At 38.5% G+C, this 22,790-nt stretch overlaps 1 protein-coding gene across 1 annotated transcript in view; it reads right to left on the reverse strand.

The window, feature by feature from the left end:
* Window positions 1–21,431, reverse strand: part of LOC111513962 (SET domain-containing protein SmydA-8) — a 35,354-nt gene extending 13,923 nt beyond the window's left edge. Inside the window, exons 1-3 of the mRNA XM_074184646.1 lie at window positions 21,207–21,431; window positions 10,761–10,909; window positions 3,978–4,262 (exon numbers count right to left, since the gene is read on the reverse strand). Of these exons, the coding sequence (XP_074040747.1) occupies window positions 3,978–4,262; window positions 10,761–10,909; window positions 21,207–21,341 (569 nt within the window). The 5' untranslated portion in view covers window positions 21,342–21,431. The remainder of the gene's footprint in view (window positions 1–3,977; window positions 4,263–10,760; window positions 10,910–21,206) is intronic.
* Between the last annotated feature and the right edge of the window lie 1,359 nt (window positions 21,432–22,790).

The following is a 22,790-nucleotide window of genomic DNA, read 5'->3' on the forward strand; positions in this document are numbered from 1 at the left end:
CAATCGAGAAACATGGAGAATCGAAAGCTGTTGCGCTCGATATTTCTAAGGCCTTTGACCGTGTGTGGCATGAGGGTTGGCTGGTCAAACTTCGGTGCTATGACTTGTCGGATCGTTTTTGTATATGGCTCTTCGGCTTCCTGAAAGAACGTTCCCCGCAAGTGGCCGTCGATAGATATGTCTCTAATACTTTCACCATCACCGCTGGTGTTCCCCAGGGATTCATATTGTCTCCAACCATTTTTTTGTATATCAACGAATCATTGGAAAAATCCAAGAATCCAATACATTGTTGTTAACGACAGCGCATTTGTCTTGTCATTCCATTTGGATTCCAAGACATCGGCTACGTAGGCACATTTCTACCGGCAGCAGGAGGTTGTATATCTTAATGGGGATCTAGAAATGATTTCGAATTGGAGTGAAAGTAACCAGGTTCAATTCAATGCTGCAAAAACACAAGCATCAGTTTTCTCCAAGAAGATAAATGTCTCCGAACCGGATATAATGACTTCACCTCAGACAATCCCGCTTTCTGCTTCGATAAGTTTGTTGGGGGGTTAAAATGGACACCAATATGTCTTGCCACAATCATGTTGCTGGAATTGCAAAGGCTGCTTCTCAAAAGCAACTTTTGATGCTTTATGAAGCTCAGATCAGTCCTTCTTTGGAGTATTGTTCTCATGTATGGAGCTCTGTCCCAAACATACCCTGAAGTTGTTGGATTCTATCCAGAAAAAAGCCGTTCGCCTGATTGGAGATACGAACATCATGTGCAACCTTGATAGCCTGGAATATCGAAGAAAGGTTGGAGATTTGTCTCTCTTCTATAGATACTGTAATGAATCTGAAGCCGGCCCTGACCGATATCTCAGCGAGTAAACGCATGACTCTTCGGAAATGCACTCGATAAGCCACCGTGAATAATCTAGGCCAGTGCCGAAATCCCTAGAGAGATCCGGAGCGTTCGTTGACGATATAAAAAGGCCGCTCTCCATCCCGAGCAGTAGTCTGTACTTAGAAAGTGAATCGTGCGTTTGAAGAAAAAAATCTAACTGTGAAGATAAATTAAGCGTTATTTGCTAAGTTTTGTATATAAATTAGTTGAGATAGTGAAATATTGTTAAAAATAAAATGATAAAGACAGTTAACTCTTCAATTCGTTACAATACTTTCACGGAAAGTGTTCAAGTGATTTGGCAAATTTGATTTCACCAAAAGCGGTACGTATCAGAAATTTGCGACGGAATTTGGCTGCTCGTGGTTTTGAGGTTCAACTCAGTACACCACCAACTTCATTGTTTGAGAACTCTTTCATCTGGAGAATTGCGGTTATGTGGAATAAACTTCCTCAGAACGTTTTTCCAAGTGGATTTAATCTTCAGCGATTCAAATCCAATGTAAATCGCTACATTCGCACAGGCACCGCTCTGAGAGAGCCTTAAGAATTTTATCGTTGTGCTTGTGTTTTTTTTCTTGAAAAAAAGCAATGTGAAGAAAATGTCTGGTATTGCAAATAATTGTTGGCTTTGGCATCAGGATTATGCACCTGCTCACTGGTCATTGCCTGTTCGTAATTTTTTGGCCAAAAACAACACCGTGATCATGACTCAGCCATCGTATTCATCAGGCTCACATCAACTTTTTCCTATTCCCAAGATTGAAGAGACCATGAAAGAATTGCGGTTAGCGACGATTGAGGAGAACCGAATCGCTGAGAGAGCTCGAGGACATACCAAAAAGTGAATATCAGAACTGTTTCGAGAACTGTATCAGTAACAGTTAACATGTTTAACTGTAACAGTTAAACATATCAACTGCAACAGTAACAGTTAATATGTTTAACTGTAACAGTTAAACATATTAATTGTATTAGTTAAACATATATTGTAAAATAATAGATAAGGGAAAATTGTAAAATTAATTTAGGTTGGTATACCTGTATGGGTGGTACACCTAGATGGTTTAGCTGTATGGGATATCTATGTAGCATAAATAGCGTTAGCTCGCGTTAGTTTCTAGTTTTATCTTCCTCTTTGAAGATGATCACTTGGTGATCGAAACACGTGTCGAGGTGTTGAAAATAACGATTTGGTGTTGGGAAAAAACTCCAGTAATATCTAATTATTATTAATCAACGATATTGATTGATTGTTTCAAAAATATTGAATTGAAGTTTGAACTAGCACTTGTCAACATACGCTTGTTAATAAAACTGAAAAAATGTCGGTGACATCAGAAAATTTCTAAACGATTTTTTACTAATTATTGCATCACAAAAGTAATAACAGATGAATTCACACAATTATAAGTTTCTAAAAAATATAACCGTACAATTTACAATAATTGTTTTATCGAAACCGTTAACTCCTGATTAACTTCATTTCCACGATTCATACGTATGATGAAATAGAAAGCAAATAATCCCTTGATTGATTATGATCTTTGCCCTAATTTACCTATGAGTCAAGAGACACGGAGTATATTACAAATACTCACGACTAATACAGTTAACTATTTTTGAATATCCAAACTATCTAAAAAGACGACGAACTGACTAGCGTAACTTCCATAAGAAAAAAAAATCAGAGTTAATCCTTGGTCACGCCTAAAGAAGTTTTACTTCGAATATTTTAAGAATCAGCCGATCGGTTTCAACTATTTTGTTGCTGATTCTCTAGATGTATTCAAGTATTCTCCTGATAAGCGACAAATTTAGAACATCTTTAATTTCAGAAAAAACCAGTTTCAAGATAGCAAGAATGAGGAAAATGAAAAAAAAATTAAAAATCGGCCGATCGGTTTCAACTATTTTATTGTTGGGACTCAAGGTGTAACTGAGTACCCTTCTGGTGAACAACAAATTCATAATACTCCATATTCCAGAAAATACTGGTTTCAAGATAGCAAGAACAACGAAAAATCAAAAAAATATTAAAAATCGGACGATCAAGGCTAACTATTTTGTTGCTGCTTGTTGGAGTGTATTCGAGTACCCTCCTGATGAGCAACAAATTTTAAACACTTTTACTCCCCAGGAAAACCAGTTTCAAGATATAAGAACGAGGAAAAAGAAACAAATTTTAAAAATCGGCCGATTGGTTTCAACTATTTTGTTGCTGATACTCAAGGTATATTTGAGTATACTTCTGGTGAGCAATAAGTCTGAAACACTTTTTATTCTAAGGAAAACCAGTTTCAAGGTAGTAAGAACGAGAAAAATGGCACAAATTGCAAAACTGCCGATCAAGGCTAACTATTTTGTTGCTGATTCTCGTAGTATATTTGAGTACCTTCCTGATGAGCAACAAATTCAAAACACTTTTCCTTCTCAGGAAAATCAGTTTCCAGATAGCAAGAACGAGGAAAATGAAAAAAAAATTAAAATCCTCCGATCGGTTTCAACTATTTTTGTTGCTGATACTCAAGGTGAATTCAAGTTTACTCTTGGTGAGGATCAAATTCAGATCATCTTTAATTCCAGGAAAAACCAGTTTCAAGACAGCAAGATCAGAAAAAAAAATTTTTAATTTTTTCGCTATATCCAAGGTTTAGCAACTAAATAGTAACTGAATCTCCTGTAAAGATCAAGGGAAAAGTATATGATTTATTGACTTACTTCGCTACCTTTATATCAAGATAGCATTATTTGCGATTTCTAGGGATCGGCACGAGCAACAAAATTGTTGTTTTGGCAACTAATGAGCAACTACTCAGCTACAAATTGATGTATTTTTTTGCAATTCTGCTGGATTCGCCATCCAGTCTGATAGGGCTCTACTTTGGTGAAGTCACTATAGAAATTAGTGAATAAGTGAATATGTTTTGAGAAAATTGTAAGTTCACCTTAGTTTTTGAATAGATGGCGTATATATTGAAATGTTGAGGAAATCATCGCCGTCCAGCAAAATTGTTCCCACAAAGTGATTCATGGAAAGAAATAACATAAACTTAAAAATGTTTTAACTAGAACTTACTTGTAGATAAGTGTATCTTCACCCCTTTTATTCGAATGTGATTCCATATTCATTATTTGAGCGAACTTTTTCGGATGTCTGATTTGGAGTAGCAAGCACCTAAGTGTTAATAGAACATCTTGTCTGTAAAAGTCATGGAGTCCATTAATCGCTCTAACATCCCTCAATCCTAAAAACATACACTCGTGTCCATGTTTTTCCATATCTTTCAAACCAGGACAATTAGGATCACAGACAGGAAAGTCGCATCCCTCACACCGGGGTGAATTTTCTCCAAGTATCAATCTGAAAAAAAAAGATCAATTTGAAATAAATGTATCGTTATGAACAAGATCTCCACAGAGGTCACTGTATAGTTTCTATCAATTTGAGACAGAACCAACCGATTGGATTCACGAACAAATCGTTACCTCATCAATTATACTCTTTCCATCTGAGCAATGGACTGCTTCAAAACTTCATCATGCATACTGCATGTGATCTTACAGACAAGGCTGCTTTTGCACTAAGGAACGACCAAAATTTTATTTTATTTTTTTTTCAATAATATGCGGCAGGGTATAAATTTTTTTCAAGTGGAGTGTAGGGACAGAAATTAGCAGTTTTTTCAGCCATATCAGTATTTCACATTTCAAAAATGTACCCACCACTGGTGTTTAACCGTAACTGACCCACCACACACTGTAACAATGAACTCCACCAGCCGATTGCAGTTAAATCTGATTGGCCAGCGTTGAAAGACTTGTTAATTTCACCCAATAGATCTCATTCATCTTCATTATTTGGAAGGATATAGTTTAAATACGTCAACGTCCTGAAACCAGTTTACTGAATACAACTCAAGGGCCAAATCTTGAAGAAGCAATGCTGGTGTGGCCTACTCAGCATAATTTATCAAGGTGGCTCTTACTCCAAGTACTCGAGTCCGTTGTATGAGTCAGAATGAATCCTTCATAGATGAGAAGAGGATCAAGATTGGTTATGTTCAATTATGCTTCGAAATATTACATGTACTGTTACTGTATGCAGTAACCATACAAGTAGATAATTTGTGAGAATTTGTCATTTATTTCCGATATATTGAGTATATAATGAAAAAAATAACTGAGTTTATTATTTGTTGCGACTGGTTTCAGTTTATTAGACCATTTTCAAGTAACTGATACATCAAGCCAAGACAAGTACTCAAAAATACACTGATAAGTACTTATGATGCACTGTTTGGAACCTTTGATGTAGTATTGAATATTACTGGAGTTTTTTCCCAACACCAAATCGTTATTTTTAACACCTCGACACGTGTTTCGATCACCAAGTGATCATCTTCAAAGAGGAAGATGATCACTTGTAATATATAAGGACAGGCACCTGTATCAAGTACCTACCTGAAAAAAAATGTTACCAGAATTATCAATACCGCTACTACAACCCGTGGGTTGGGCTACCATGTGGCGGATAGGGGAACGGCTAGGGGACTGGAGGCCCTGTCCGGGAAGCCAATGTGGCCTTACGGACGGGGTCGCCGGACTCCTGGTCAGTGGCAAAAATAAGTAGGGTGAGGGGAACTAAAACCCCTCAAAAGCCTTTGCGAAACATGACAATGTGGACCAGCCTACCCAAGCTGAGGTGTAAGGAATCGTGCCGATAGCTGAATGGCCGCAGGGTGATATGCGGTCACGAACGATCCCTTTGGGGAACTGTGCGAAACCTCATTGTAATCAGCCTACCTCTGGTAATGCGGGGCTCTGCCAGAGGTGACCAACTCATCCCTTGGTACTCGTGGGAACACACATGAATGAAACAACAGAAACCAATCCCGAGGCTGGACAGAAGTTTCCACCTCAATCTAAGGCGGTGGCTGGGGAAGAAGAGAAATATCCACCCAATCTACCGCTTGGAATGGGGCTGGACATAGCAGATCACGTCCAACAGCAAGGGGACTTCCTGCGGCGGGCGCCAAGAGCTCCGCCTTGAATAAAGGCAAGGAACCATATGCCCCTAGAGGAAAGCACTCTCACTTGTGCACCTCCACGGAGGGAACCACAAGAAGGTTGAAGAAGCCGCGCAACGACAGTAATATCGCTGCATCTTCCAAAACCTTGGAGGAAGGCAACAGTGAGGCACCTCAAGGTTGCCAAAGAGAGTGTGTCTTCAACGAGTCTTGGCCTACACCTGCCAATATTAAGGAGATATCTCCTAGTGACCTGTTCACCTTCCTGGAAAGGACAGGATGGACGATGACCTAGAAGGACAACTCCTCGGGAGGATGTACAGTGGGTCACATGTGGCCTAAGTGCTGTGAGTCTACACTAACCCTCCCTACTCTACAGATACCAGAGACTACGACTACAATAACTAATTATTTTCTAAAATACATTACGATTACCAGCTGTTGAATGGATTCTGAACTGGATGTCAAAATTCACAAATTTAAATGGGGGGGTTCATAGTTCTAGTTGATCATTCAGCGTTTTCGTTTTTCTATAATTTATTTATTTTCAATGCTTTCAACAAATTTATCCCCCTTCCTCTATTGCACGTATCAAGAATTTGTATGTTTCACAAATAATAGAATTCGTAGAAATTAGACAAAAATTATTTTCTTCATTCTATATTCATGCAACTTGTTTATTGAAAATCAATGTTGATTTATGTGAAGCCGATTAGAAATCTTCATTATAATTTTGGATTTCATTGTAGCTTTTGGCTATCTGCAGAAAATTCAATTGTCCCTGTCAATGCTCAATTCAGAAATGATTGATGAAGATCAGGAATACACCAGGTCCTGGAATAGAGCCTTTTAGTTCACCGCAGGTTTTTCTTTTATGTGCTGTTATGATTGTCAGTATGTACATAGAATGTTCAAAAATTAAGGTGAATGTTCATATTTCGCGGGCTATGTGCATTTGATCAGCGTTTTTTTATGTTGGTACATTTGTCTCAAACATACGTTCACAGTTTTTGTTATTCAGGATGTTCAGTTTGTTGTCGAGAGGTATGAAAGTTAGGAGTGTTTTGCGTGTTCGGCGATTTTCTGTTATCGAAAAAAAAGATCAAAGAATGTGCATCGAATTGTGTGTGAAAAATGAAAAAGAGTGTTCAAAAATACCTGAAATGTTAACAGTGGCACACCACGATGTTTGTACTCTGAGTCGGACAACTGATTATAAGTGGTACAAGAGTTTCACAGAAGGTCGAGAAGATGAGAATGATGACGCTTGCCCTGGAAGCCCTAGTACATCAACAGCTGATGGTAATGTTGAGAAAATGGAAAAATTGTTATGGAGAATCGTCTAATCAATATAAGAGAAGCTGCTTAAAATGTCAGCATATTGGTTGGTTCATGCCATGGAATTTTTTCGTAAAATTCAGACACGAAGCATGTGGCACCAAAGATCGTTTCACAATTGCTCAATTTCGACCAAAAAAACCGTCGCATGAGCATCGCTCAAAAATTGTTTGATAACATCAACGGCGATTTATATTTGTTCACAATGGTCATAACTGGTGACGAATCATAAATATATTATGGTAATGACATCGAAATCAGAGACCAATCGTCCCAATGGAAGAGCCTAAGAGAGCCAAAACCAAAAAAGACGCCAAGTTCGATCTAATGTCAAAGTTTAACTCACTGTTTCCTTCAATTACCATAGCGTAGTGCATCAGAAGTTCTGGCCACATGATCGTACGCTCAATAAGGAGTATTATATAGAAGTTATACGCCGCTTGTGAGAAGCAATATGAAGAAAACGTCCGGTATTGCGAAAAAACAATGCATGGCTTTTGCATCATTCAACATTGCTTGTTCGTAATTTTTTTGCCAAAAACCATACCGTTACATGCCTTGGCCAACGTATTCACCAGAATTGCCCCCCTGCGACTATTTTCCTGTTCCCAAGATTGAAAAGACCCATGAAAAGAGAGCGTTTTGCAACGATTGGAAAGGTATAAATCGAATCGCTGAGGCAGCTAAAGGACAGCTCAGGGAAAAATAAGGTGAAACAAATTGTTTCCCGTTGTACAAATGAATTTAGAGTCATTCAGCAATAGTTGAAAATGTCTCATGGAGATCCAAACACAAACGATAACACTTCCATTACTATCGTTTTGGCTCAGTGTCTCGAGATTCTCAGAACGGTGACGAAAATTTTCAATTTTCATTCTTTCAGGGATTTCAAATCAATTTATTTCATATTAGACAATGGAAGTTTGAACCAATAAAAAGATTTTTACTTCTTGTTATGCATATTGTTTTGGATTATTTTTCTACAGATGGGAATGTCTAAACTGACTACTATTTTGATAATTCCCATATTGATTTCAATTTAAGAGCTACCGGTAGACAGCTGTTTCAGCCTATTGTGCATCGTCAGTACCGGGCAAGCGGTCCTCGATTGAAGACAAAATGTGAATAACCAAGAAAAGTACTTGATAAAATAACTGCGTTTTCCGATGACATTCCAGGATAGCTTTCCAAATTTCTGCTACCGCAGTTGTCAGTTGATTGGTCAAACCATCAACAATGACATAAAAACTTGGCAAGTTGACTTGGGTGTCACACCTATAGGTGGTTCCACTTATGTCTCGCTTGCGTTTACGCAGTACTTTTCTTGGTTATTCACATTTTGTCTTCAATCAAGGACTCACCGGTGGTCGACTCAATAACTAACAAGTTGTTGAAGAGGCTCCCGGACAACTGCGTCGAGTGCCTACTGAATATAATAAATAGTTCGCTAACCCTCAGATACTTCCCCAGTAGGTGGAAGCATGCGGTCGTTGTCATGATCCCAAAACAGGGTCAGAACCCGCTGTTCCCACAGAACTATCGTCCGATAAGTCTACTCTCTTCGGCGGCTAAGCTGGCTGAAAGAGTTGTTCTCCAAAGGCTCAACGAAGAAGTTGAGGACCGAAATGTTCTGCCTGATGAACAATTCGGCTTCAGGAGAGACCACTCCACTGAGTTACAGGCTCTAAGGCTGGCCGAAAATACAATCAGCGAGTTGAACACTAATAAAAAAGTGCATATCGTCTTATTAGATATCTCGAAGGCCTTCGACCGAGTTTGGCCCGAAGGTCTTCTGCACAAGCTAAACGCGTTCGACCTACCTCGGGGCCTTGTCCGGTGGATCGTGTCCTTCCTGAAAGACAGGACATTTCAGGTTAGAGTAGAGGGATCTCTGTCTGATAACAGGGAGATCCTTGCTGGAGTGCCACAGGGGGCCGTGCTCTCTCCGACGTTGTACTCACTTTACACCAGTGACCTTCCGAGGCCCGAGCGTGTGAAGATATCTCTTTACGCCGATGACACGGCTCTCCTCTCATCTTCCATGGGTCGTGAGCTCGGTGTCGTCTATATGCAACGGCAACGTGCATTGGACGACCTCGAGCGCTGGTACCTTAATTGGAAGATCCGAGTGAACCCGGATAAGACTCCGACCAGGAAAGTGAAAATCTCTGGAAGGGAGATTAACTGGCAAGCGCGGTACTTTTACCTCTGCCTTCTAATAGACCGTAGGCTCACTTGGAACCCGCACATAATGTGCGTCAAATCTAAGATCGAGGGTCGGATAGCACGTCTGTACCCTCTGATAAATAGAAAATCAAAAATGAGTCTAAGAAACAAAATTACCATCTACAATACGATGTTCAAGTCTGTCATCATGTATGCTTCAGGCGTCTGGGGACAAGCGGCTCCGTCCAACATTTTCATTCTGGAAAGGTTACAAAACAAGCTAATAAGGATGATTGTGGATGCTCCTTGGTTCGTGCGGAATGAAGCCATCCGCAGAGATTTGCAGCTGCCTTCCATTCGGCAGTCCATCCAGTCGAGAAATCAAAGAGTTTTTGATGATGCAGAAATTCATGAAAACCTATTAGTCAGGGAAGCTATGGATTATGCTATAGACGACCCCTCCCGATATAGAAGGCCCCGACACTCTGTCGTATGAGGCCCCTATATCCTCCGATGAAAGATGAACAACGTTTTCATCCAATTCACCCCATCCAGGCAGGGGTACATCGTGAAGGGCGGTACTGATGCCTGAGGACATTCATGCCGCCATACCATTTAACACCCATATCAGTTATGACCCGTTTATCTTTCTGGCAAACATCAGTTAAAAGGGGAAGGGAGCCAGGCTTCAACCTGAAGAAAATCAAGATGAATTTCGGCAATCGAGGACCGTCCCCTCCCGTTATAGAAGGCCCCGACACTTTGTCGAATGAGGTCCCTATATCTTCCGTTGAAAGATGAACAACGTTTTCATCCAACTCACCCCAGCCAGGCAGGGGTACACCGTGAAGGACGGTACTGATGTCTGAGGACATTCATGCCTCCATACCATAACAACCACCTCAGTCATGACCCGTTTGTCCTTCTGGCAAACATCAGTTCAAAGGGCAAGGGAGCCAGGCTCCAACCTGAATAAAATCAAGATGAATTTCGCAATCGAGGACCGTTTGACCGGTACTGACGATGCCCAATAGGCTTAAACAACTGTCTATTGGTGGCTCTTAAATTGAAATCAATATGGAAATGATCAAAATAGTACTTATCTACCTTTCTTTCAGATAATTCATCGCCACTGCATTCATCATAATTTTTTTTTAAATTGATGTGACAATTACATAATAGATTCATATATTTCCAAAATACGTTTCAAATCTTCTTATTATTTATTTATTATTTTCAAATGCCAAATGTTTATATTTTTTTCAGAATACCATCGAATGTATTCCAGTATTCATTCATCAGATGAATTAAACGGTGATATTATATACCTGCAACAACCTGGGCAAGGAACGGGTCCTTCTTCAACCATGTGAGGCCGTGGACCATACACAATTGGAAGCTCTGATAAAATTACATCGCCTGCCTTTAAATCCCTTGTCGCAACCAAACACTTTCCAAGGACAGGATCTTCTTTAATCTGAAATAAAATACACTTCTGTCAAGACAAGTATGTTATAGCATTTACTTTTGCTGAAATAGGGCATCAAGCAGGTCATGTACGATTTCTCTAAAAGAAATCGAGGAAAAAATATACAGAAATGTAAAAAAAAGAAATATTTCGAAATTAAATTCGAAACACTGATTTCTTCTAGCATCACTACATTGTAGGATCTGGTATATGTCTGCCGAAAACGATAACTTTTCCAGCTGATATCATGATGAATATTGAGTTATACCTAAGTTATCTCACAGACGATTGTCTTGGATATAATTTTTGTTCATATAGTAGCAGGTTCCCGCTGAAATTGATCGTGAAGATCACCTGCAGACTGGTTTTGAATTTTTTTAGTTGATACCATGTCACCTACATCAATGAATCCTTCAAGCCTCTTATTGGAGGGTACACAGCAATTAACTGTTCAACCAAAAATTATGCGCTGGCAAACATGTAACACAAAAATTGAAGAACAATTAAAATTCTCCGAATATGTAAAAAATACAAAGGAACCATTAAAAAAGGTCAATTTTGTATGCACCAAGACCGATATATGGTATCATCTAAGAGAAGCTATCTAGGTTTAACTAACTGCTCATCCCAACCGTCAACTATGAACTTCCTTATGAAGTACTATTCCCGAGTAGAGAGGACTGGATCCTCCGAGAAAAGGAAATATTAAGAGCCGATATTTGTTGGTTCATAGATGGATCAAAAACACCACCTTCAGGTCCTGGTGTAGGTGATTTCACTGGCAGATCCAGGACAGAGATTTCAAGTAGAAATTTACGCTATTGAATTGAGTGCGGAGAGATTGGAACAATTCAACCTAATACACAAATCAATGAAAATATTTTCATACAGTCAAGCGGCGTTGAAAGCTCTTGGCTCTTACCGAATAACGTCTAAATTGGTAGCAATTTACCAAAAACGACTCTCTTCGAGAGGAGACTTAACAGATTGTCTCTGGTCTGGATTCCTGGCCATACTGGCCTGAAAGGCAATGAGGTTGTTGACTCCCTTGCAAAGGAGGGTGCTGCAAGCAGCTTCATCTGACCAGAACCTGTATTGGCATCGTTTTAGGCTTTGCCAAACAATGATTGAAACGGCAAGAAGAGTTATGGACTTCTAGCAGAATTCACCAGGATCGGCTCACTCCAAAGCGTTTATTTACCCTTCGAAGCCTGATATCAAGAAGTTGATGGACTATAGTAAGGATGAACTACGATGTCTAACAAGCCTTCTCACAGGTCACCGTTATTTGAATAATCATATGCAGAGCCTCTGACTGTCGGAAGACAGTGTATGTCGCCTCTGTTTGGAAAATAATAAAACAGCAGAGCACATACTTTGTGCCTGCCCTGCTGGGGACCGAATCAGGTTTTCAGAGCCGTACTTTTACCATCTGACCTAAAAGACCACTCACTATATAAACTGATCGGCTTCGTCAAGATTCTAGGTTCATTTGGTCGAGTATGAATGGGTGTGAGCCAGAATAAACTCTTGCAGGTCGAATAAACCCACTCACCCTGGACCTAACCTAACCCAACCTAACCTAACTGCTCATTGGATTGATTGTGATACATTTGATTGAAAAAGCGTAAGTTTGTCTTTCAGGAGGTTTGAGAGAACACATAGTTATGATGAAGTAACAGAGCAGAGATTCATTCTGAATTTGACTTGAAAATTTAAAGATAAAATATTGAAGACTATTTCAGTCATGGATCAAATATGGTCAGAGTTTTCAATATATATGAACTAGATTCAGAAACAGAAATAAGTGAAAGAGATTCAGGTCTCATTTTAAAATATTAAAGTTAGGCATGTTATTCGAATTGAAAGGGTTATATTTTTAGGAGTGATTAATTTTTGGGAAAGAAAGTTTTTGGCTAACTACTGCTCCATCTTGATACAAAAAAAGGGTGAGAGAATCTTCCAAAGAAAGGAAGAAAGTAATCAATTTGAAAATAAGTAACTCTATACATGGATGTGTAGATCATGCAAAGAAGTAACTTTCAGACACAAACTGAAATAAAGTCCTCCTGAAACAGCTATTTTCATATAAACATTGAATTACACGAAAGAAAAAAAATTCTTTCGAAACAAATACTTCTATATGAACACTGAATTATACAGAAGATACTTTTCTCTAGTCAGTTTGTATATCAAACATTTGTTGAGGAATAAGAATCAGATATCATTCACATGAGTTCTACTTTGAATGAATGGTAATAAATTGTACTCACATGGAACACTGCCATCCTATTATTGAAGACGGTAATGATGAAAATGTGTTAACCTTAAGACAATTTTCAGAGTAATCTAAAGACTTTGGAGAGTTGCAACTCTCTGATCAAGAAAAGTATGCCACACACACATTTAATTTAATAGCTTCAAAAGATATAGATAATGCTAAATACCAAAGTAATTATTACAAAAAGCTCCATGATGCAGCCGTGGCAAAATGTCAAACAGTCCAACACGATAGAATTCATGTCATAATTGCATTCAAGATCTACTGGCATTGAAGAATACTTTGAGTGAAACTTCAAAGAAACTGAGATTGGTCATTTTTGAAGAAATTGAAATCCAATTGCTTCATGAATACATGAAATGTTTGAAGCCTCCTGCTCACTAACAAATGTGTTATAAAAGAAATAATGGGAATGCAAAGGATTATAATCAGTTTGCAAATGAATAAACCTATTGTGATATATTAATAATATTCTGGCAATATTTTGAATTTTTTGGAGCCTCTGGAGACACCCTACACTTCACTCTATGGAAGAGAGGACATTGGCAGATCAAGATCTTCAGATGATGTGGTGATGCAAGTTTTTCCTGGTTTTCCTGCAACTGAAAAAGCAAATGCGCCACTGGAGTCAATCAAGTCGCCCTGAAGCGCCAATTGATTTTTGTTGTTTCTTAATTTCATAATTTGTATTATTTTTTTATATATGTTTCTATATAAAATATATAACAGCAACTTCGTTCACATTATAATAAAAATGTTCCAATTCACAGTAATCTATAAAATATACTTTTCACATATAGTCAGTGGGCATACTTGAAGACTGGCTATAAATCAAATCATCTAAATGAACAATTCGTTCAGGCTTGAGAAAGCTATTGTATAGCGAAACACGTGTACCGGTTTTTGTAAAACCCTTTATAGTGAAAATCGTGCAATAAGCTGTAATAATTAGTTTTTTTTTACTTAATTTTTGAGTAAATTTCCTATCGGCTGCTAATGGAAATGTTTTCAATTTTTTTTTTCAATGATGATGGAGATTTAAATTTTTTTATTTCTTCTGGTACGTTATTATAAGGTTTCATGTTTGTGAAAGAGTGAGCTCTGTGTGAAGTTGACTTTTTCAGTATTACTGGGTATGTTAATTTTTCGCAGTAATGTGTAGAGTATGAGTGATCACGAGTTTTGATTTGCTTAAACTGAAGTGGTATTTCACGTTTGTACTGAGAGAAAACAATTGTTGCACATCTAAGGTGCCAATTCATATAAACACTCTGTTGAAAATCGTTGACTTCGTGACATTATTATTTTTAGGAATATTTTTTGTAATGTTTTCAGGGGTTTCAGATATACATGGAGCTGATCCCCAAGCAGTTATTCCATATCGTAAATGACTTTCAACAAGAGCGGTAGATGATGTTTCAGTCCGTTGAAAGGTTGAACTCTTTTCAGAACCCAAAATCTGTAGAGAACTGTTTGAATTTTTTTTATTGTATATCTAATGTAGTAGTGATCCCTTTTTAGATTTAAGTCAATATTATACGCTTGAGTATTTCGATTGTTCAACAGAATGAATTGTGAAGTTATTGAAAATTCAGGGGTTTTATAAATTAGAGGAGCCAATAGCAAGAGATGGCATTATATCATTTATATCATACCCTATAATTTTGAAATTCTCAGTATGTCTAAATTCAAAAAAATAAAAAATTATCTTTTGAGTTTATGCTTCTATTCTGTCAAAGAATACGTGAATCATTTCAAATGTTGATAATGTCTACACACTCAATTTTTTTCTATATTTTTGTATTCGTGTTTCTTATTTGTTTTTAAACTGTTTTAGTTGTTTAACTGTCCATTACTTTTATGCCTTTTTTGACTTGCTAGAAACATTTCATTATCTAACGTAGTGAAAGAAATTATCTATCTATCTATCGTATATGTATATAACGTCTGAGTTGTTCAAATCATTGATTGAAAGATTTCATCGCTTGATTCATTTTCAGGTTCATTCAAAAGTCACATAGGAATAAAGAGGATAATACGAGGTATGCGTTCTAAATTCAAATATTGCATCAGAATTCAACACCTTCAGAATTTGTTTCAATTCTATCTCAAATAGAATTTTCTACAAATAGTGAAAGTTGAGAAAATGTTTCTGAAATGAATAAAACTGCATTACGTAAATAATAATAACTCTCGATAAACTACTTCAATAAAGCCAAAATTTGTTTGATTATATTTACTGCCAGGTGATGATAACTTTATTGCCAACACGTGCGCCAAACAATTTTTTTAGAGTAATTCTGAGCCAAAATAACCACTTAATACTCGGAGCTTGTCGGCTTTATTAATGTGTGTGATGGAATCGGCCATAACCTATTGAAAAAACACTTTATTGTGAGATTTTCACTACACGACTTCACAAAAACTCAACACGTGTTTTGCTATACAACACCTTCTTCAGGCATTTTTCCACTAACTAAAATCTATATATAATAATAATAATAATCGAATACTGTAAGACATTTGATACAATTTCGCAAGAGCTCATCTTGCATTTGCTCAGATGCCTTGCGGTACCCGGCAAGATAGTGAGATGCATTGAACAACTGATACTACTTTGGCGAACTAGCTTCACCGTAACATCTGGTCTAGCAAGAGTCCAAACAGGGTGGGTCACTTTCAAAATGTGTGTATTTCAGGGTGATTCCCTCAGTCCCCTTCTCTTCTGCATCTTACTATTGCCATTGCGCTCAGAAATACTCGAGGGTATAACTGTGGCACCCCCGGAAACCGGAGGCACAAGGTCACCCATTTATTTTATATGGATGATCTTGAACTTTCTGCCTCTGGAGAGAAGGATCTCCATCAGTCCTTGAGGGTGGTGGAAGAGTACTCGCATTATGAAATTCATGATGGACAAATGTGCAATGGTCCATCTCAATAGAGGATGATGCGGGGACTATGGAGAGGATGTGCAGCTCCTAGATGAAAGCATCCTACACCATCTGGATGCCGGAGAGACGTATACTTACCTCAGGAAGAAACAACGCCACTCACAAGAGGTAACTGAAGTGAAAAACTCTCTTTGCGGCAAGTATCAGCACAAACTTCGACAGATCTGGTCATCGGAACTGTCGGAGAAAAACAAAGTTTCTGCAACAAATATGCTTGCCGTTCCAATGCCGTTCTACTCGTTTGGAGTAGTGGAGTGGACTCGAAAGGAGTTGTATCAACTCGACGTAAATACACGAAAAATGATGCATATCTATAGGAGTTTGCATCCATTTCACGATTGTCCTACCCCCGATAAAAGGGCGGCCGTAGACTTTTGAGTTTGGAGTGTCTACATGACAGAATGGTACTGAATACAGCCTGTAAAGTCGTCAGGAGATCGGATCCCCGTCTCTGCATAGTTCGTGACCATGAGAGAGCAGGAATTGGAGCATTTCTCCTTAGGGCAGCTGCCCGAGCAGCTGATGAACTTGGTATAGTTTTCGACTCTGAACGAGGTGACCACAACTCTGTCACCGAGTTGGAACCCGTTCAGCAAAAAGCTCAGATAAAAGTCGTAGAGATCACCTTACTTTTGCGGAAACACAAAAGAAAGGCGTATGCATGGGGTCTTCTTCAGTAACATTGGAGACCTTGGCTTATCAAAGCGCCTGACGTACGCTTTTCTCAGGTCGAGTGGGCTGAAGCCGGAAACTGAGGATTTCATCATGGCTTGCCATGACGCGTGATGGGTATAGAGGTTCCTGTCTCTAATGCACTTGCTCTCAGCATGTCCAGCATATGCGGTCTCGGGTATATCCATCAACATAACGCGGCCCTAAGAGTGCTATATTACCATCTACGGCACTCTTACGGTATCGACGAGATAACGGTGTTGCCCTACGCTCCGGGGGATATTGAATCCGTTGTGGGGATCCAAGACGCCGAAGTGTAAACATCAAAGTGTGAAAGCTTGAAGTGTTACCTGAAATGTAGTGATAGGAATTTTATTCGAAGCGATCATTCAAAGTGTACATCACAGTGCCGAGATAATTCAAAGCACGGAGAGATTAGTTCTTTTCAGAACTGTGTGTGCGAAAGCACACAACAAAAAAGAATCCGATACATCAAAAAAATAACCCCTTATATTTCAGATAGAGACTTCGGCCCCATCAAAAATGGAGTACGGAAAATTAGAGGAGACTATCCAAGAGATCAGAGAGGAAAACAAGCAGCTATGGGCAATCAACAAAAAGTACGAGGTGGACATCATCGCCATGAAGGGAATAGTCCTAAGCATGAGCGGTAGGATTGATGAACTCCTAAAAGAAAAGGAGGAACAGAAAAAGGTAAAGGAGAACAAAAACAAGGACCAGAAAAAAACACACCCGACAAGGAAGAAGTGAAAAAGAAGAAAAAGAAAAAGGAAACGCAGAAGGACAAGGACAACGAGGAGAAAAATAAGGTAAACAAAACCGAAAAAGTCCCTGAAACAAAAAAGGATCCGCGAACAACCAAGCGTCCAAGAGACGCGGAGGTAAGTTAAGAGACGGACTCTGACGAGGACGGATTCCAACGAGTGGAATCCAAAAAAAGCCGTAAGGCAAAAAAGAGAACAGAAATCGAAATCCAGGAAGATACAGAAATGGACGCGGAAACGACGTCCATAGCAATGGATGCGGAAACAACGTCCATAGCAAAGACAGGCACACCAACCAACCGAAAGAAAACCCCGGAGGTCCCAGTATGGCCAACCCCCAGGACAAACGAACAAGTCCTACCAACAACCAAACAAGTTCGGATACGAACCCGAACGAGAAACAGATAAGCCCCATGACACCACCACCGATAGTTGTCCACGACAGCAAACGATGGACCGAGATATCCAAAGGCCTAGAAGCCCGAAAAATCGGGTACAACAAGGCGAGGCTTACAAGGGATGGCAGTAAGCATCATTAGATTGAATTTCTTTGATTGTATTCTCGTTACTTTCTTTATTTGTCATTTCATTATTAGTTTTCCACAATCTAGAGGAATCTCCTTTATTATTTTCAATTTTGTTTCGATAAAAATTCATTTTGGCTTCCTGTGTTATTTTTTTCAGTCTATTTTTGTACTGTTTATATTTTATTTTATTTATTTCTGTTGGGTTGCCTTTCATTGTGATATAAAGATTAGTTTTCTCTTCAATGGACTTCAGCATACCATCAGTAATCCACGGATTCGTTTTCATGTTTTTCCTACTAACTTTAATTGTGTTTGTGTACTTTTTTCTACGATTTTGTTGGTTTTTTGAATCAATATTTGAGTAGCACGTTCAATGTCATCTGTCGAGTATAAATCCAGCCAATTTTCCTCGCATATGTTTTGTTTTAGTTTTTTGTTATCAATAAATTTTTTATATTTCAATAAATGAAATGATTTTTTCTTTGTTTCAGTTGAAATGATTTGTAGTGCAATAGAGAAGTGATCAGTTATATCTGTTTCAAGGACGAATAAATACAAGTACCAGAGTTAATCCTTGTTACCGAATTTATATAAGGTATGAATCCATGAGCAGTAAGCGTATTCAGATAGTTATTTGTGATGTCATCATTCTCCATTATATTAATATTTGTATCTCCTCTCAGAATATGATCGTTATTATTGTTATCTTCACAAGATTCTAGAAATTCTGACAAACTTTCAATGAAATTATTAATTGATGTAGATGGTGATCTGTAAATAGATGTTAAATGTATATTTTTATTGCGTAGTTCAACTTTCAGCTGTATAATTTTGATTCCATTTGGTAAATGTATCATATCATGAGTGAAATATAAATTATTTTTAATAAATACAATAACTCCATTATTTTGGTTCACGTTGCCATGATTGTAAATGAGATTAAACCCAGTCGTATCATATAGATTTATATCTCTAATTTGCCAAGTTTCAGATAGAATTATTATGTCAAAAAAATATTTGGTTTCCTCTAGTAATACTTTCATTTGGTCAAGATTCTTATTCACACTCCTTATGTAACTGTGAAATATTTTGATATCTACCCTAGTATTTTCAAGTTTCATTAATTGTGAGACATCTTCAATTATTATCGCTTCAACTGTTTCAATATGGAAGTCTTACCTCACACCGTGGGGTAAGTGATCATTGGGTCCGAGAATCATGTGCCCTGCCTTAGTGCGGCAAGCCGGTATGATTTTGAGATTCGAGAGTAGAGAAGACATCATCTCACCAAGGACTCCAATAATCAGAACGACCATCCTGACAGAGTGATCTGGATAGAGTCTGCGGAGTTCGAAGAGAAAATCTAGATATTTTATCCGTTTTCTCTCCTCTTTTCTGACGATATTCGTCTCGCCAGGAGCTGCAAACTCCACGATAAATATCGTTTTGGTCTGGTGGTCGAGAAGGACGACATCAGGCTGATTAGCTTGTATGAGCCTGAGGATGGGAAACGAATGGTTCCAATAAATTCAGCACTTCTCGTTCCCCACAACGGATTCAATATCCCCAGAAGCGTAGGGCAACACCGGTGTCTCGTCAATACCGTAAGAGTGCCGTAGATAGTAATATGGCACTCTTAGGGCCGCGTTATGTCGATGGATATAGGCCGAGACCGCATATGTTGGACATGCTGATAGCAAGTGCATTAGGGTCTCGCGCGCCTCGCGGCAGGCCCTGCACCTTGTGTCAGGAACCTCTATACCCATCATGCGACTAAGGTATTGAAGACACCATCCTGGCAAGCCACGATAAACCCCTCAGTTTCCGACTTTAGCCCACTTGACCTGAGGGAAGCCAAGGTCTTCAATGTCATTGAAGAAGACCCCATGCATTGGCTTATCCTTGTGTTTCCGCAGAAGTGAGGTGATCTCTGCGGCTTTTATATGAGTTTTTTTGCTGTGATCACCTCGTTCAGTGTCGAAAATTAAACCGAGTTCATCAGCTGCTCGGGCAGCTGCCCTGAAGAGAAATGTTCCAATTCCTGGTCTCTCATGGTCACGGACCATGCAGAGAAGGGAATCCGAACTCCTGATGATTTTGTAGGCTATATTCAGTACCATTCTGTCATGTAGTTTGGCCTCCCTGTTGTCGGGGGAAGTACAACTGTGGAACGGACGATTTGGGATGCAAACTCCTATAGAGATGCATAATTTCTCGGTTTTTACGTCGAGTTGATACAGCTCCTTCCGAGTCAATTCACTACTCCAAACGAGCAGGGTAAGATTGGAACAGCAAGCATATTCGGTGCAGTAACTTTATTCTTCCCCGACAGTTCCGATGACCAGATCTGTCGAAGTTTGAGCTGATACTTGCCGCGGAGAGAATTTTTCACTGCAGTTACCTCTTGTGAGTAGCGTTGTTCCACCCCGAGGTAAGAATACATCTCTCCGGCATCCAGATGGTGTAGGATGCTTCCATATACGAGCTGCACATCCTCTCAGTCTGCGGAGTTCGAAGAGAAAATCTCGATATTTTATCCGTTTTTCCTTCTCTTTTCTGACGATATTCGTCTCGCCAGGAGCTGAAAACTCCACGACAAATATCGTTTTGGTCTGGTGGTCGAGAAGGACTACATCAGTCTTATTAGCTTGTATGAGCCTGAGGATGGGGAACGAATAGTTTCAATAAATTCGGCACTTCTCGTTCCCCACAACGGATTCAATATCCCCCGTAGTGTAGGGCAACACCGGTGTCTCGTCAGTACCGTATTATTATTATTGTTATTATTACTATTATTATTCATGTAGAATAAAAATGAAGTCGGCCCCAAAATTGAGCCTAGGGAAACGCCCACAGAGATATTTTGATATGCAGATTCTGTGGAAGATATACTCTTTTCTGTGGGTCAAAACTCCGTATCCAGTCGAGTGAAACTCCACCTTATGAACGCACCTTATGAACGCAGGTTGAAAACCTGAGTTTTTGGTTCAGTAAATGGTCTGAAACCAAACTCAATGTGACAAACCAAATTCATAAATTTAGTTAAAATAAAGACTATCACACGACAATTATGAAGTCATCACTCACCTCGAAGGGCTTACATAAATTCTTATGGCTCTTCCAGTTCACTTTTTGATGTTCTTTGCTGCAATATGTCACCAATTTACAGGCAGAACACTTCAACTCAGAGGGTGCACCACATTCAGCGCATTTTTCACCCATTTCAAAAACTACTGTACACTCCAACAGAATTCTCCAGTAAAGAAAGTTAGCGCAAGATTGAATGAGATCAAATAACGCATGCAATACACAGTTTCACTATAGTTAAAAATAACTTCATGGAGAGATTACGTGAATGTATTTTTATTTCGAAAATTTTAGGAGAGGTAGGAACTGACCAACTTGGATTGACGCCAACAAGGGCGTTTCCAGCGGAGAGATGAATTAGTTTTATGATGCCTCATCTTTAGAATGACAACATAATTCGATTAGTTTTATTTAGATGATTGCTTCGAGCGAGGGCTCATCAGTAATACTACTCATCCTACCTTTAATATAATAATAATAGTGAGCTAATGAAGAAGAGAGAATTGAAACTTTCTATATTTTTTACCACTTCTATTTGTAACTAACGTTACTGCAGTTTCGTCCTATAAGGACATGTATAAGTTTGAAAATGTCCTTATAGGACAAACTGCAGTAACGTTAGTTACAAATAAAAGTGACAAAGACATAGAATGTTTTAATTCTTTGGGAAAGAAAGTTTTTGGCTTTCTACTACTCCATCTGATACAAAAAAATGGATGAGAGAATCTTCCAAAAAAAGGAAGGATTAATCAATTTGAAAATAAGTAACTCTATACATGGATGTGTAGATCATGCAAAGAAGTAACTTTCAGACACAAACTGAAAGAAAGTTCTCCTGAAACAGCTACTTTCATATAAACATTGAATTACACGAAAGAAAAAATTCTTTCGAAACAAATACTTCTATATGAACACTGAATTATACAGAAGATACTTTTCTCTATTCAGTTTGTATATCGAACATTCGTGGAGGAATAAGAATCAGATATCATTCACATGAGTTCTACTTTGAATGAATGGTAATAAATTGTACTCACATGGAACACTGTCACCCTAACTGGTATACACGTGTTTCGCCTTAAGACACTTGCCCTAAGGCTCTTCAGTACCAAATTGGATAACATTATAGAAAATACACACACTTCATTCATGAATTACGATTTTGAATGTCACGGAATAAGCTTGAACTGCTTATGTCATCGATGACATCGTAATGACATTCATTCACCTATTTGATTTAATCCCAGCCATGAGGAATCTTATTTGATTTGAAAGGGTTATATTTTTAGGAGTGATTAATTTTTTGGGAAAGAAAGTTTTTGGCTTTCTACTACTCCATCTGATACAAATCTACACATCCATGTATAGAGTTACTTATTTTCAAATTGATTAATCCTTCCTTTTTTTGAAAGATTCTCTGATCCATTTTTTTGTATCAGATGGAGTAGTAGAAAGCCAAAAACTTTCTTTCCCAAAAAATTAATCACTCCTAAAAATATAACCCTTTCAAAGTTTTAATTCTCTTTTCTCCATTATGATTTTCTACCACGTTGTAATGGCCACATCCATCAATCTATTAATAGT

The sequence above is a fragment of the Leptinotarsa decemlineata genome, unplaced genomic scaffold (assembly GCF_025532065.1).
Source record: "Leptinotarsa decemlineata unplaced genomic scaffold, Ldec_3_MD MMD2_tig00026358_RagTag_RagTag, whole genome shotgun sequence".
Lineage (NCBI taxonomy): Eukaryota > Metazoa > Arthropoda > Insecta > Coleoptera > Chrysomelidae > Leptinotarsa > Leptinotarsa decemlineata.